The sequence below is a fragment of the Semicossyphus pulcher genome, unplaced genomic scaffold, assembly GCF_022749685.1.
Source record: "Semicossyphus pulcher isolate SPU_LCO1_2020_fin unplaced genomic scaffold, fSemPul1.0.p SCAF_14, whole genome shotgun sequence".
Lineage (NCBI taxonomy): Eukaryota > Metazoa > Chordata > Actinopteri > Labriformes > Labridae > Semicossyphus > Semicossyphus pulcher.
In genome coordinates, this window is record NW_027211648.1 from 888,822 (window position 1) to 903,544 (window position 14,723).

At 43.7% G+C, this 14,723-nt stretch overlaps 1 protein-coding gene across 1 annotated transcript in view; it reads left to right on the forward strand.

Annotated features, from left to right (window-relative positions):
• Positions 1 to 12,814, forward strand: part of ehd4 (EH-domain containing 4) — a 29,546-nt gene extending 16,732 nt beyond the window's left edge. The window contains exons 4-8 of the mRNA XM_069661798.1: positions 3,295 to 3,461; positions 3,544 to 3,677; positions 4,060 to 4,171; positions 7,268 to 7,432; positions 8,916 to 12,814. Coding sequence (XP_069517899.1) covers positions 3,295 to 3,461; positions 3,544 to 3,677; positions 4,060 to 4,171; positions 7,268 to 7,432; positions 8,916 to 9,473 — 1,136 coding nt within the window. The 3' untranslated portion in view covers positions 9,474 to 12,814. The remainder of the gene's footprint in view (positions 1 to 3,294; positions 3,462 to 3,543; positions 3,678 to 4,059; positions 4,172 to 7,267; positions 7,433 to 8,915) is intronic.
• Positions 12,815 to 14,723: the final 1,909 nt, after the last annotated feature.

A 14,723-nucleotide genomic window follows, 5' to 3' on the forward strand; every position in this document is an offset into this window, starting at 1 on the left:
CTTCACGTCCTGTTTCCTTTGTCCTTCTCTTCTTTCTGCTCTCTTTGCTTCACTTCTTTATTTTGACTTCTTTTATTTTCTCTTCTCTGAACGTCATAACCTAAGGCTGATCTTAGATATTTTCTTTCTTTTCACTTCCTTTGATCCCCCCTTCTCTCCTCTCCTCTCCTCTTCCCTTCTCCCCTCTCCTCTCCTCTCCTCTCCTCTCCTCTCCTCTCCTCTCCTCTCCTCTCCTCTCCTCTCCTCTCCTCTTCCCTTCTTCCCTTCTTCCCTTCTCCCCTCTCCTCTCCTCTCCTCTCCTCTCCTCTCCTCTCCTCTCCTCTCCTCTCCTCTTCCCTTCTCCTCTCCTCTCCTCTCCTCTCCTCTCCTCTCCTCTCCTCTTCCCTTCTTCCCTCCTCTCCTCTCCTCTCCTCTCCTCTCCTCTCCTCTCCTCTCCTGTGTACTCAGTGAGTCACCGTTGGCTCACTGAAATGTGTCGGCTCGTCCTCCTTCAGTCCCTCCCGTCTGTCCCACCAAGTCGTCCTGGTCTTCTTATTCTCACCATCGGTCACTGAGTTCATTTATTGGACCAAAACTAACATGACATCATCATTACATCATGATGACATCATCGCTGTAGAGCTGGATGGTGACTGCTTCATCGGGAAAGGGACTTTTATTGTTACTTTTCTTTACTTTTATTCACTTTCCAACATCCAGAGTTAGCTTAGCATTTAGCCTGAACCTCCATTTGTAATATGAGTCATGCAGCTGCTCTGAGTATTGTAGGAATCATGTGCATGTGAGCTGCACCTTTACTCTGACCCAAACAACACACCTCATTCATTCACGGCCGGGTTTTCAAGATGAACACATTTTTTCCAAGATATAAATAAAATCAGTCCTGGCACCTAGGAGGAAGTAGTATTGTTAGATTGAAGGCGTTTCCTGTGAAACAGGAAGTGGAACATGTGAGGTCATCAGGCGTCCTGTAATACAACAGTCGCACCTCATATCAGAGGAAGTCCTCGTGTTAAAGCCGGCAGGAGAGGCTGGCTCTCAGGTGTGAGTCTGTCTGGGAGGCAGGATGTTTCTTTATCTGTATTTACCGCTCACACACACACACACACACACACACACACACACACACACACACACAGCTTCTCTTCTCCTGGGACAAACCTGAGCCCGTCACCTGACGCTGCAGCTGTAACCTGAAGCTGTGGGGACTGGCCGTTCTGTCAGCGCTCACACCATCAGAGCGTCACACATCACTTATTCATGAAGACACGATTCAGGGCTGAAAACACGCTGATGCTTGTGCACATCAGGAACACTCAGCAAACACTTTCAATTCAAAAGTTTAAGTTATTTCACAGCCAGCTGGCGAGCTAATAATGTTAGCTCCAGAGCATAGACTGTGTATAGGAAGGGGACGGGACCCTTTGATGTCACTTCGTTTCTGGACTCCTGTTCCATCTTGGTTTTCTCAGGACCAGAAGTGACCGAAGAGACGAGAAGACTTGAAACTAGAGACTGAGACCATAAACTCATCAGGAACATGTTTACTGAGGGAATACATCAGGAGAGGAGGAGGAGCGTTTTCTCATAGACTTCTATAGGATCACACTTCTTTTGCCCCCTGCTGGACGTTAGAGAGAGTGCAGGTTTAAGGGAAAAAATAAATTGTAGACAGGTGTTAAGATGATCTATTGGGGGCCTCCTGATTCAGGTGATTCATGTGTGTGTGTGTGTGTGTGTGTGTGTGTGTGTGTGTGTGTGTGTGTGTGTGTGTGTGTTGTGTCCACAAACACAGGTGTGTGTGTTGCCCTGCAGTGATGTTGTGTTTGTGGACAGCAGCGCCTCCATGATAAAGGTTGAGTTTGAAATCTGATACAAGAGGTGAACGCACACACACACACACGCACACCTGACACACACACACACACACACACACACACACACACACACACACACACTCACAGCCTACTGTACAGCACTCTGCAGCATGTTAAAGATCTGTTTTAAAGTGAGTCAGACTGAGTGAAGCCTGGATGCTGGTGTGTTTACTGAAGGTGTGTGTGTGTGTGTGTGTGTGTGTGTGCGTGCGTGTGTGTGTGTGTGGTGTAGATTTTAAAGGTGACCTGTAAGCACTGGACAAATAAAGATGTGCGTCAGTGGAAATTCTTCAGTGTCCAGTCTTTAGTGTTTTCATGTACGGCAGCAGATTTGGGTCGAAATGATCCGAGTGTGATCTGTGATAAGGAAGGAGCCAACAGGACACGATCAGTAGGACATAATAATAATATTACATAAATTATTAGTTTGTAAAGTAACTTTTTTTTTATCAGATTTCTTTTTTTTGAGATTCTGGAAGTTTTGTTGATAATTTTGACCCAAATCTGCTTCCGTAGGCCCGCAGCTAAAACCTGGGGAAGAGGAGCATCAGTCCTTTTCAGACAACCAGAGACCACTGTTGTTTAATTCAATCAGAAACACAGCTCAGCGTGTCTGTTCCATAGCAGGCCACATGCAGCTAACGCTAACTGAGAGCTGCTAATCTGTTGTGAGTAACACAGAAGAGATGAACAATCATCAAACATCAGGTTACAGGTGGAAATCGAAGCAGGACGCTGGTCGTGCTAGTTTTACTGTGAAAGAGGCTTTTGTCTCTGTTCAGTGTGTCACCCAGTTTAAGAGGAACCACACCCACACACACACACACACACACACACACACACACACACACACACACACACACACACACACAGATCACTTTACACACGTTTAAAGAGACGGTGGAGCTGGAGCTCAGCACTGTTTGTAGGAGCACAGTTTGCATTTCACTCTCACTCAACTTACACCTCCGTACTTCTATAAGATTTTATCAAAAGCAAAGTTCTTTACAGAACATGAAAGACCAACAATAAAAGGAATAACTAACAAGTGTAAAGGAACAACAAGCTTTTACATAAATTAAACATACAAACATACATTTAACTGTCAGTTAACAAAACAAACACCTGCAGGGCAAAGCACATGAGAGCTGTTCACCATCGATGCCTTCAACTGTTTCACACTGAAAAATATTTACAAACTGACTCATTCAGAAGCTTAACCAGAGAAAATCTGCTTATTTTACTGTTCCTGTGAGTTATACTGCAGCCAGCCAGCAGGGGGCGTAGAGAGGGTTCGCTTCACTTTCAGGGAGCTGTCATGTCGGCCATCTTTTTATAAATGCTAATATTTGCTAATAATATTTGCTAATAATTGTTCTGTGTGTGTGTGTGTGTGTGTGTGCGTGTTCGTGTGCAGGTTACGACTTTGCCGAGGTCCTGCGGTGGTTCGGGGAGCGCGTGGACCGGATCATTCTGCTGTTCGACGCTCACAAACTCGACATCTCGGACGAGTTCTCGGAGGCGATCAAAGCCTTCAAAGGACAAGACGACAAGATCCGAGTCGTCCTCAACAAGGCCGACCAGGTGGGACGAGTTCACAGCGAACGCCTGTATCACTGTCAGGCAGGTACATTAACCTCCTCCTCCTCCTCACCTGTGCTCTCAGGTGGACACGCAGCAGCTGATGAGGGTGTACGGCGCCCTCATGTGGTCACTGGGGAAGGTGATCAACACTCCAGAGGTGGTGAGAGTTTACCTGGGGTCGTTCTGGGCCAAGCCTCTGCAGAACACTGAGAACAGGTGGGATATTCACCCATTCACCCATTCACCCATTCATTCTTTCATTCATTCATTCATATAGTCAGTCCTTCAAACATCTGCAAAACACAAACAGGTGGGACATTCATCTATTCATTCGTTCCTTCATCAATTTAATCATGCATTCAGTTATTCATTCAAACAGCTGCAGGACTCAGGGAACAGGTCAGATATTCATTCATTCATTCATTCAGCAGAACGCAGGTCAGATATTCATCCATTCATTCATTCACTCATACAAACCTCTGCAGAACACAGAGATCATCATAATCATTCAGCCATTCATACTCCTGCAGATGATGAGCATAGATGAGATATTCATAGCATCCATTCATCCATTCATTCATTCTCTCATCCTCCTCAGGCGTCTGTTTGAGGCGGAGTCTCAGGACCTCTTCAGGGACATCCAGAGTCTCCCGAGAAACGCAGCGCTCCGTAAACTCAACGACCTCATCAAGAGAGCGCGGCTGGCCAAGGTGAGACAGGAAATGACACGTTGTGTTTGGAGTTAACACGAGACCTCCTCGCCCAAACCTCCCGTCTGTGCAGTCTGTTTGGTCCTGGAATTCTGGGAATATCCGGGAATGTTTGGTTGTGTTTATGAGGCGGGAAAAGTCAGGAAATTTAAGAGAAACATTTGAAAGAGTCAGATTTTTCAGAGGGATCAGTTTCATCTCTGAGCACTCAGAGGGGTCCTAAGTATGTTTAGCCTAGCTTAGCACAAAGACTGGAAGTCAATGGAAACTGTTAGCTCTGTCAAAAGAAGAAAAATCCGACTCTGCGTCAGAGAGAACCTAATCAGCTCCTCTGCTGTGCTGTTGAGTCTTACTCACTTATCATTGCGTCCAAACCGATCCTGGTTCTGTATTTAGACCCTGAACGCCACTGAGCAGAAGAAACCGTGAAGGAAGGAAGCTTCCTGTGAGGCTTTAAAAAATAAATCACAAGCATGAAATGTTGTGTGAGAGCTGAGGGTCCTCCATCAGTTAGAGAGTCAGTGGAGTGTTTGAAGTTCGGAGGGCGGAGCTAAGTGTTTCTGTTGTTCCTGAAGAGAACGACTTCCTGTGTTTCTTTCATGTTTCACACTAACATCGGACTGATGCTTGTTTTCAGTTTACCTCACTTCCTTTTCTCCGTCTAAAGAGAAACTCAGGTATTTTTCAGCTTTGCTCCCAGATACGGATTTTAAAGTCTAAATGACTTAAAGATACAAACAGTGTGTGAGTGTCTCCAGTAGATGTGTTCATCCTGCAGCAGTGAAACAGGCTGTAACGGCTGCAACATAATCCTTGATGGGTCAAAGGTCGTCCACTAAAAGTTCTTGTTGTTTCCACTGACAGGCTCAGATTGTTATTCTAAGTGTGTGACAACATGACAGAAAGGATCCCTACAGAGATAGACCTTTTTGTTACAGAGGAAGATGATTGTTTTAACCACACACAGACGTTACATCGCTCTCTGCACACACACCAGACTCCATTCAGAAAAACAATAATTTTACTATTTAAAACACAAAACGTAATAGGTAAGTGTGTTTGTGTTATTTTGTGACTGAGGTGTATTAATTGGTTAGTTTGGATCTAAACAATATTTATGTAACTCACAATGACACAAACAAACTAAAAGATCAAGGCAGCAGTAGACCAGCAGCTTCTGTGCTCTGTGAGGTAAAATCACTGTTTTTGTCAATGGAGTCTGGTGTGTTTGCAGAGAGCGATGTAACGTCTGTCTGTGGTTAAAAAAAACAAGCTTTTTTGATCTGCTAATATGCATAACAGTTTAAGAACAAGCTATTAAAGGACTATTTCAGGATTAATGGACTCCTTTTCCAACAACCACAACATTTCAATGAGCAGCCGCTGAGATCTGGATTGAGCCCAAGATGCAAAAGCTACAAACTGCACCGCTGTGTGGCGTAAAGTGAACGGGGGAAGAACACTAAATCATTAATCAGACATTTATTAGTTGTTAAGTAACCCTCTTGCTTTAGCAGACGACTTATCTCCGCTGAAGTGACAGCACAGCTCACACACACACACACACACACACACACACACACACCTGACCATGTGGGATCACCCAGCATTCCCTGTGTGACCTCTGCTCCTCATAAATCCAACCTCTCAATTTAATCCTGGAAAATCTGGACGTTTCAGTTTCTGTTGTTTTGAAAAGCTCTCATCTTCAAACCTTTCAGGAAGTGAAACTTAGTTTCACTGAGCTTCCTCTTGTGAAGAAAAGGAAACCAGACATGCTGAGGTTTCAGCTGTACTCTTTACAGAAAATGTTGTTTCTTTAGTGCTAATAATTCGGATATTGACTTTGCTACCCCTACCTGTTAGTTTGCTCCACCCTTACGTCCTAATATGGTCACTTCTGGATCCAATAAACCAAGATGGCAACGACTGAAATGCCAAACTTGAGTCTTGAAAAAGGAAGCCGACAAAGCAGTCGGTGATGTCACACTTGCTACGTTGGTTTCTTACATACAGTCTATGTGGAAGAGGCTGTAGACTGTCACACACTGCTTGTGTAGAGCTCGTAGTAAATCTGTGTATCAATGATTATTATTGATATTGGTGGTTTCTGTAAGTCTGTGCAGAATGAACGAGCGGCTCATTGCGACCTTCAGCACCCGCTCGTCTGTCACAGCCAGTTGTTGTTCTTCCTCCTGCCCACTATTGATGAATGACTCTAATGGACTCAGAAATACAGTGACCTCACCCCCTCCTTTGTGCTCCCTCCCTCCCTTCCTCCTTTCCTCCCTTCCTTCCTTCCACCTCCCATAATGCTTTGGGCCTGTATGAAGGATTGACGGCTCTCTGCCCTCCTGCATTCCTTCCTCCTCCTCCTCCTCCTCGTCTTCATCCATCCTCTGACCCGGCGCCGGTCAGTCTGCTGTCTCTCTGTTTCACCCTGATTCATTCATCAGTTTCATCCGGACCTGAGCTTTAATTCTGCTCTTGCATGTCCTTTAAGAAGTACGGAGACGTTCAGGGTTCGGACTCCAGTACACTCAGATATTTGTTCTCCATGATGAGGAGGTTTTCCTGGGTGTCACGATGTTTTGTATTAAATGTTGTTGTCTGGAACCAAGCGACTCTGTCCTCTGTCTCTGTCAGAGAGGACTGCAGTCTTCCTGTTTCAGTCTGTGATCGAGGAAACTGTTGTATAAACACTGTTGTTGAACGCAGCTCAGCTGAGGCCTGACTGCAGGGGGCTGCCGGTGTGTGTGTGTGTGTGTGTCCCTTCGAGGAACAGGAGACCTCCTCTAAATGTGGGACTGTTCCTTTAATGTCTGATTGAAATATTTTTAGAACATGAATCCTAACTTGGCTGCACGGTGCTGCAGTGGTTAGCAGTGTCGCCTCACAGCTAGAAGGTTCCTGGTTCGAGTCCCGGTTCAGACGTAGTGGGCCTTTCTGTGTGGAGTCTGCCTGGGTACTCCGGCTGGGATAGGCTCCACCCCCCCGCGACCCTGAACAGGATGAGGGGTGTAGATGATGAATGGATGTAATCTTAAATTGTGTCGATGTGACTCCAGTTTACAACAGGTCGTCTTGTCCCGACAGGTGCACGCTTACATCATCAGCCACCTGAAGAAGGAGATGCCGTCTCTGTTCGGCCGGGAGAAGAAGAAGGAGGAGCTGATCATGCGTCTGCCGGAGATCTACACCATCCTGCAGAGAGAGCACCACATCAGCCCCGGAGACTTCCCCAACGTCTCCAAGATGCAGGTACCACCAGCAAACGCACAGGAAGTGACATCACAGATGCACTATGACATCATCATCTTTAGGAAAGGGAGATCACGCAGATAAGTCATGTGATAAGTTTATAAAATATGAGGCTATTTTATGGATAAACTACCAAACTGAAGATTCAGATGCTGCAGGAACTCATTCACAGCCACTGACTGATAATAAATGCTCTCATTATGAAGCGTTTGTACGCTCTCTAAGATCATCGTTTGTATGTGAGATGAATTAAAAACAGGACCAGCACATCTCGTGGACAGACAGCAGCCGCACACTTGTTGTGTTTCACTTGATGACGTCATCAACGAAATGACACAGACGCCTTAGCTTTCTGTTGCAAAAATAATAAATGCTTTAGCTATGATATTTAATGTTTAAAGTTAATGTGAACAGGGTCGTGCAAACAAACCCCAGAGCTCCGCGTTCATGTTTCTGAAATGATGAATCGCAGAATTACGTCACGTTTGTCCGTCTGAGAACAAACTGTGATTTCAGACGACAGTAAACACATTTCTGAAGCTTTACTGATGTTTTTAAAGGGAACTGAACTCTGTCACTGACTGACAACACAGTTTGCAGCTGCTCAGAGAGGCCTGCAGAGATGCTGCGCTGCAGGTGTGTGTGTGTGTGTGTGTGTGTGTGTGTGTTTCCACAGCTACACTTGTATTTATTGGATTATTGACGAGAGAAAGATGTTTGAGATTTTTGAGTTCCCCGGTGAGATGTGTACTCTCAGGACACACACACACACACACACACACACACACGTGTTGTGTAGTAAGTGTGCTCCTCTGTGAGCTGTGTTCCTGCTCAGAGGTCAGAGGTCAGTGGAGGACACTGAGTCCAGCTGCAGAGAGGTTTAACTCTCAGATCTGATCGCACGTCAGTTTCATTAAAAGTCACGTCTCAGCCAATCAGCTGCTTTCACCTGTCCTCCACCAGCCTGCAGGACACGTTTATTACTCAACCTTTGGTTCCTCCTTTAGTTCAGTTAGTTCTGGTTTGTGGTCTCTGGTTTTTGGCGCCCCCTGTCAGTGATAGACAGGAACTGTAACAAGCAACAAATCTGTCACTCGACAACATTTCTGTAAAGAGAGCCTGAAGGTAACTCGTCAGACCCGACAGAGGAGGATAAATAAGAACCTGACAAAGATTCACTCAGCCAGCTCAGTGTTACGTTCTTTCTCAGCTGTTGGATGAAGCAGCCTGTGAGCGATACGATACAGTAACACAGAAGTCATTGGTCCAAAGACTAAAGCTTCCTTTAGCCCTCTGAAACACGAGCGCTGATTTCAAAGTAGTTTGCCTCAGGTCAAGAACAGATCGAGGTGTCTCTTGGACGATGTTGGTCTGACTTACATAAAGAACATGTGCTACCTGACTGTTTCAGAGGGATGTTGAAATTGTACACCTGCTGGCCTCTGGTGTTGTGATTTGAAGGCTTGTGTGTCTCCCCCTGCAGGACATGCTGCAGCACTACGACTTCAGTAAGTTCCCGTCTCTGAAGATGAAGCTGATCGAGTCGGTGGATAAGATGCTGGCCACAAAGATCGCCGTCCTGATGACGATGATCCGGGAGGAGGAGTCCAAACAGCCGCCGGCGATGGTGTCGGGCGGCGCCTTCGAGGGCTCCCAGGACGGTCCCTTCGGTCAGGGCTACGGCGAGGGCATCAGCGCCGGGGCCGACGCCGAGGACTGGATCGTCAGCCGAGAGAAGCACCGCTACGACGAGATCTTCTACATGCTGATGCCCGTCAACGGCAAGATCACTGGCGTCAACGCCAAGAAGGAGATGATGAACTCGCGGCTGCCCAACACGGTGCTGGGAAAGATCTGGAAGCTGGCCGATTGCGACAAGGATGGTATGCTGGACGACGAGGAGTTCGCCCTCGCCCAGCACCTTATCAAGATCAAACTGGAGGGCTACGAGCTGCCCACCGACCTGCCCGAGCACCTGGTGCCCCCGGCCCACCGCAAAAACCCCACCGCAGACGCCCTGTACAACCACAGCGAGGACTAGAGCGCTAACCGGAGCACCAGAGGGACTGGCTGAGCGGAGGGGAAGTCTAAATGTAAAACAAACACCACAGCTCAACATACAGATTTTCAGACTAACAGCGAACCAATCAGCACACTGACAGCTGCAGAAGGTCAAAGGTTAAATTTTAAGAGGAGCACCAGGATGATCTCCAACCATCGCTAACTCCACCGCTAATCGTGAGTCTAAACATCGGGCCAGCAGGCAAACAAACAGAACTGACTAGAAGGGAAGTCGAAATATTGTGCTTTTATTTTGGTAAGATTTTATATATTCAAAAACTCAGCTGATTTCAAATCACCGAAGAAGAAGAAGAATGATAATGGAGCTTCTATTGCTTTGATTTGGACACTTTTATTTTGAAAAAGACAATGTTTTAGAGATTATATTGATATGTAACCAATTTCCTGCCTTAATTCTCCTTTATACTGTATTACACCTCCGTATGTCTGAATGTCCGAGTATGAACATGTTAACAGTACACTCCTGAATCCTCTTTTCCTCAACAGGCTGCTGAAGCTCAGTTATACTCAGTGTCGACTCTTCAACTTAAAGAGTGATTCCTTTTCTTTTAAACAGAGTCCTGTTTTTACTGACTTGCTGTCTAATTATTAATGGGTACAAAAAGCTTTGGAAGAGCTTCAGCCTGCAGCAGTGAAACAGGCTGTAATGGTTTCAAAGTTATCCTCAGAGGCCAGAAAGTTCTTGTTGTTTCCACTGACAGGCTCAGACTGCAGTAGATGAACCTCTGGGTTCAGTCAGGTCAAATTACTGTTTGTCAATGCAGCCTGGTGTCTTTGAAGAGAGCGATGGAAGCACCTTATTCCTTTCTCCTGCCGGCTGAAGCAATTTACTCCAGAAATGGAACAACTTTTTGTACCTATAACATATTTAGACCCACAATATAATATTATATATATATATATAATATGTAATATATAATATTTTAAAATAGGGCCCAGGTTTAAAAAAAACGATATATTCTTTTATTAAATTAATCTTTGAATAATTAACTCTTTAAAACTGTCTTAGAAGTCTGTATAAAATCTTTTTCTCTATTTAAATCTGTTATTTCTTCACTATAGCCGTCAGCTGTAACAGGAAACATTTGATGATTTTAATATAACGACTAAGATGATTAAAAAATGATCAATATTAACTATTTGATTTTCTGTTGGTAAAATGTGAATGAGCACTAAAAGCTGATGTGACAGGTGTCAGCACTCAGGTGGAAAACACAAATACAAGTTCAACAAATCAGAGAAACCCAACAAGTTCCTGAGTGTTCTTTACGTCAAGAGAAGGAAGTTGTTTCTATCCATCTTCTATGTGAGTCCCAGAACCAGGACGTAGTGTTTTGCAGGGTTGTCGGAGGTCAAAGGTCAGAGTCTGTCCTGTTTGAACAGCCCTCAGTCAGGAGGAGATGACAGTGGAAATGACCGCTCGCTCTGCCGCTGCAGCTCAATGTTAACTCGTCCTCGGGGACGGACAGCGTCCTGAAACGTGTTTAGATGGGCAGTTTGTGTCCGCTGGATTCAGTTTCCTCACATTGTAAACAGCAGCAGAGAGACGTTGACCTCTGACCCCTGCTGACTGCACACTTTCCTCCTTATGGAAACTATGGAAACTTCTTTACTTGATTGATTTAAAAACTCAAACAGAAAACATGTTACAGGAGGATGCATCTTTTTCAACAAAGACCCAAAATGTTCAAAACAAAGGCGGGAAAATACTCAGTAATATAATAGTTTCATGTTTTTTCTCATTTCCTGCCAGCGACTTTCAATTCTAACTGTACTGACAACTTTTACTGGCGGATTTATTCGTTAGTATCTAGCAGGCTAATTACGCAAACATTAGCTGAATGAGTTGGTTGAAACGCTAGCTTGAGTAACCACTTTGTCTGAGGTTTGTAACACTTCCAAATATAAAACAAACAGCAAGACTGTGCCGCTAACATTAGCTCAAACTCTGCTAACGTCAAGGTCCAACTCCAACACAGTGGATGTTCCAGCGGTAACCCCATGATATGCTAACTCTTGGCCTTGAAAGTAACTCTAGAATTGCTAGTGTATTAACTAAGCTAGTTAGCTGGACATGCTAACGTTAAGAGCTTAAGTTTAAAGATGTTAAGTGGGTTTACGGTCTTGTGGTTTTTGTTTTTGAAGGTAAAACATGAGAACACTAAACTAGTAAGATTCTGAAAAGGTGGAAAGCTCCAAAAGACTGACGGATGTGCCACGCCTTGTTACCACTGCTCGGCTGTAATAAAACAATCGTTGTTTAAGGGAGAGACTTAGTAATATTTAATTTGTTATTTCAAATGCTAATCTCAAAATCTCTAAAAATAACGTACATGACAAAAGCAGCATATTGCTTTAAATGTGCCTTTTAATCGCAACAGGGAGTTTATTTTTTTACCAAAGTTCCGTTCGCCTTTTTTGTTACCTGCTGATCGAGATATTAGCGAACATTATGAAGCTTCAAAGCTTACTAAGACTCAATGTAAAGCATAGCTCGGTTGGTTTTCAGTCTTTGTTTATTCAACCCAAAGACGTTAGCTGTAGCTAGCTACAGTAGCTAGCAATGTGTGCACCAACTGTGTGCTATGTCCTTCATATACTTTATTTTTCCTGTTGACTGTGTCCGATAAATTTAAATAATTGTAACATTTTCAACTCATGTAGACCCAGCTACATAAACACAAAATCAAATATGCTAATGCTAACTTTAGCTTCCAAAGATATTAAACTCAGCTACATTTGTTTCTCTCCGTCAGTGCCTGTTCTGTTTTATTTCAAAGCCTTTTAATGTAAGACATTTTTTAGGTTGAGTTCACAGCAGCGCCTCTCAGTTCCAGACGCCTCCGTCAGACGTGTTCGCTGCCCTCTGTTCCAATGACGGGACAGTTATTGTGCTTGAGGATTCAGTAAATGGGCCTTTAAACATACAAGAAAGACAAGAAGTCGAAACTGTTAAACATTCATCTGTCCATATAAGGGAATGTATGAAAAGTCATAAGTCCTCTTTTTCTGTGATTTCAGGTCCATAAAAATACAGGAATCATATATTATATCTGTGTGTTGCGTTTAAGGGGCCTCGACAGAGAAGGACATTTCAGTTCTTAACGTGTAGGGATGCTTCTCTCAGTCAGACTGTACATTCAATGAAAAAGTTCTAATGAAATCATTTGTCTGAATTTTATTTTTATGATTTGATGTATTTTGTATTCTTGTTGTTTGGATGTGTTACTGGTCATCTGTCTGTTACTCTGTTATTCTGTTCTGTCATCAGAGGTGGAGACTAATAAAGTTTATTCAATATGTGTACTCAACATGTTCTGATGGTTTTAGATGTGTTTGTTTCGAAGATACACAAAATACAGCGTCTTAATCATGTCAGGTAATCTTTCTCTTTCTCAGAGAAAATCACAGTCAGGATTTGTTAGCCTAGCTTAGCATAAAGACTGGAAACAGGTGGAAACAGCTAGCCTGGCTCTGTCCAATGTTGAACAATATCTACTAACACCTGTAACTCTTTAAATTGTGTAAGAAAAAAAGTAAAAAGGCAGTTTGTAGTTAAAGGGGCAGTTACTCGCAGGAACTGTTTCTTGATGAATGTGTTTGTGTATTCATCCGCCCTGAATAGGAAATTCCCAAAAACAGACCTGACATCAAAACGTTAAATGATTGTTATTGGAATGTAGTGGAGTGTGAAGTACAAAGTGTACCTCTGAGATGTAGTAGAGTAAAAGTTTAAAGTCTTCAATTAAAGTAAATGTACTTTCATCAAAGTGACCAAAACTTCAGGACAAAGATTTAAAAAGTTTTAAAGGGGCAGTTCATCAAAATGACTTTCATAAAATACAAACAGGAACTAGTTTTGCTGCAGAAAGTAGTTCCAGTGAGTGTTTGTTACATAACGTCCTGTTCCGCCGCAGAGCTGCAGTCAGGTGGTGTTGGCAGGATAAAGGATGGACGTGTGTCATTACACTTTTGACAGGAAACACACACGCACACACACACACACACCCACACACGCACACACACACACACACACACACACACTTCTCTCTGTTTTTATTGTATCTTGAACTCTCTGCTCCTTCCTTCTCTCTCCTCTTTGTCTTACCGCTCTGTAACAATAAATCATGAATACATAATTCAGTCTCATGTTTGTCCCAGCAGGGAGAGTATTTATCTAACTGTATCTACGCTCTGCAACAACTGCAGGCGCATTAAGATACGTTTGGAAATCAGCCAACGATCTTTAAATTGAATACATCACACATTGTGGACTTCTTTCACTGCTACAGTCAGAGTTTAGTGTTGATGTCGTCCTGTTTGAAGGAGCCAAAATAAAATGTGCAATATGCAGGGCAATGCACATTAATCAGTTTCAGCAGAAACTGATTTGTCCTGCAGCAAGTGAACTACACTTTACAGTAACTAGAGACACTGAGACGTGAACCTGCTGATTTACCTTAAACGTCTCATTTAGCTGACTATCAGATGTGTGTGTGTGTGTGTGTGTGTGTGTGAGAGAGAGAGAGAGAGAGAGAGAGTTTATACTGTTGTATATATATATTAGTGTGAACTTTGACCCCTGCACCTGCTGTCAGGTGAGCAGAGCTGCTCATGCTGTAAATCCAATGGCTTCAAAGTTCACACACACACACACACACACACACACACACACACACACACACACGCACACACCACATCACATGAACACTCTTCATGGTGACATTTTGTTCAGAACCATCGGATCCTTCAGACTTTATGTCGGGTCAGAGGTGGATTTTATTCAACACGTCTTCGGATCTCTCACTCTGTCTCATTTTCTGCTGCTGAAGAAATAAAGAGGAGCAGAGTGGAAGGTAAGAAAAATCAGTGTGTGTCCTCTTAAGTGTGTTTATGTGCTTCAGTCTTTCTGTGTTTAATGTTTCCTTTGTTCTCTCTGAGTGCACTGAGCCGCAGCGTTTACACATCGCGGACTGTTTTTGCTTCTTACATGTTGGTAATTCTGATTTATTATCTGCAGGTTATTTTAGTCCTGTGTGACTGTGCACCTCTGTTTCCTGTTTGTAAACCAATGTATGGAGACAGGAAGACAGACATTATATATTTAGTCAGTTTAAAGTGTTTGTATTGTGGCAGAAAGAGGAGTTACAAAAAGTTCACTAAAGTACTGGAGATCAAAGTTAAAGGGATAGTTTGACATTCTGGCAAA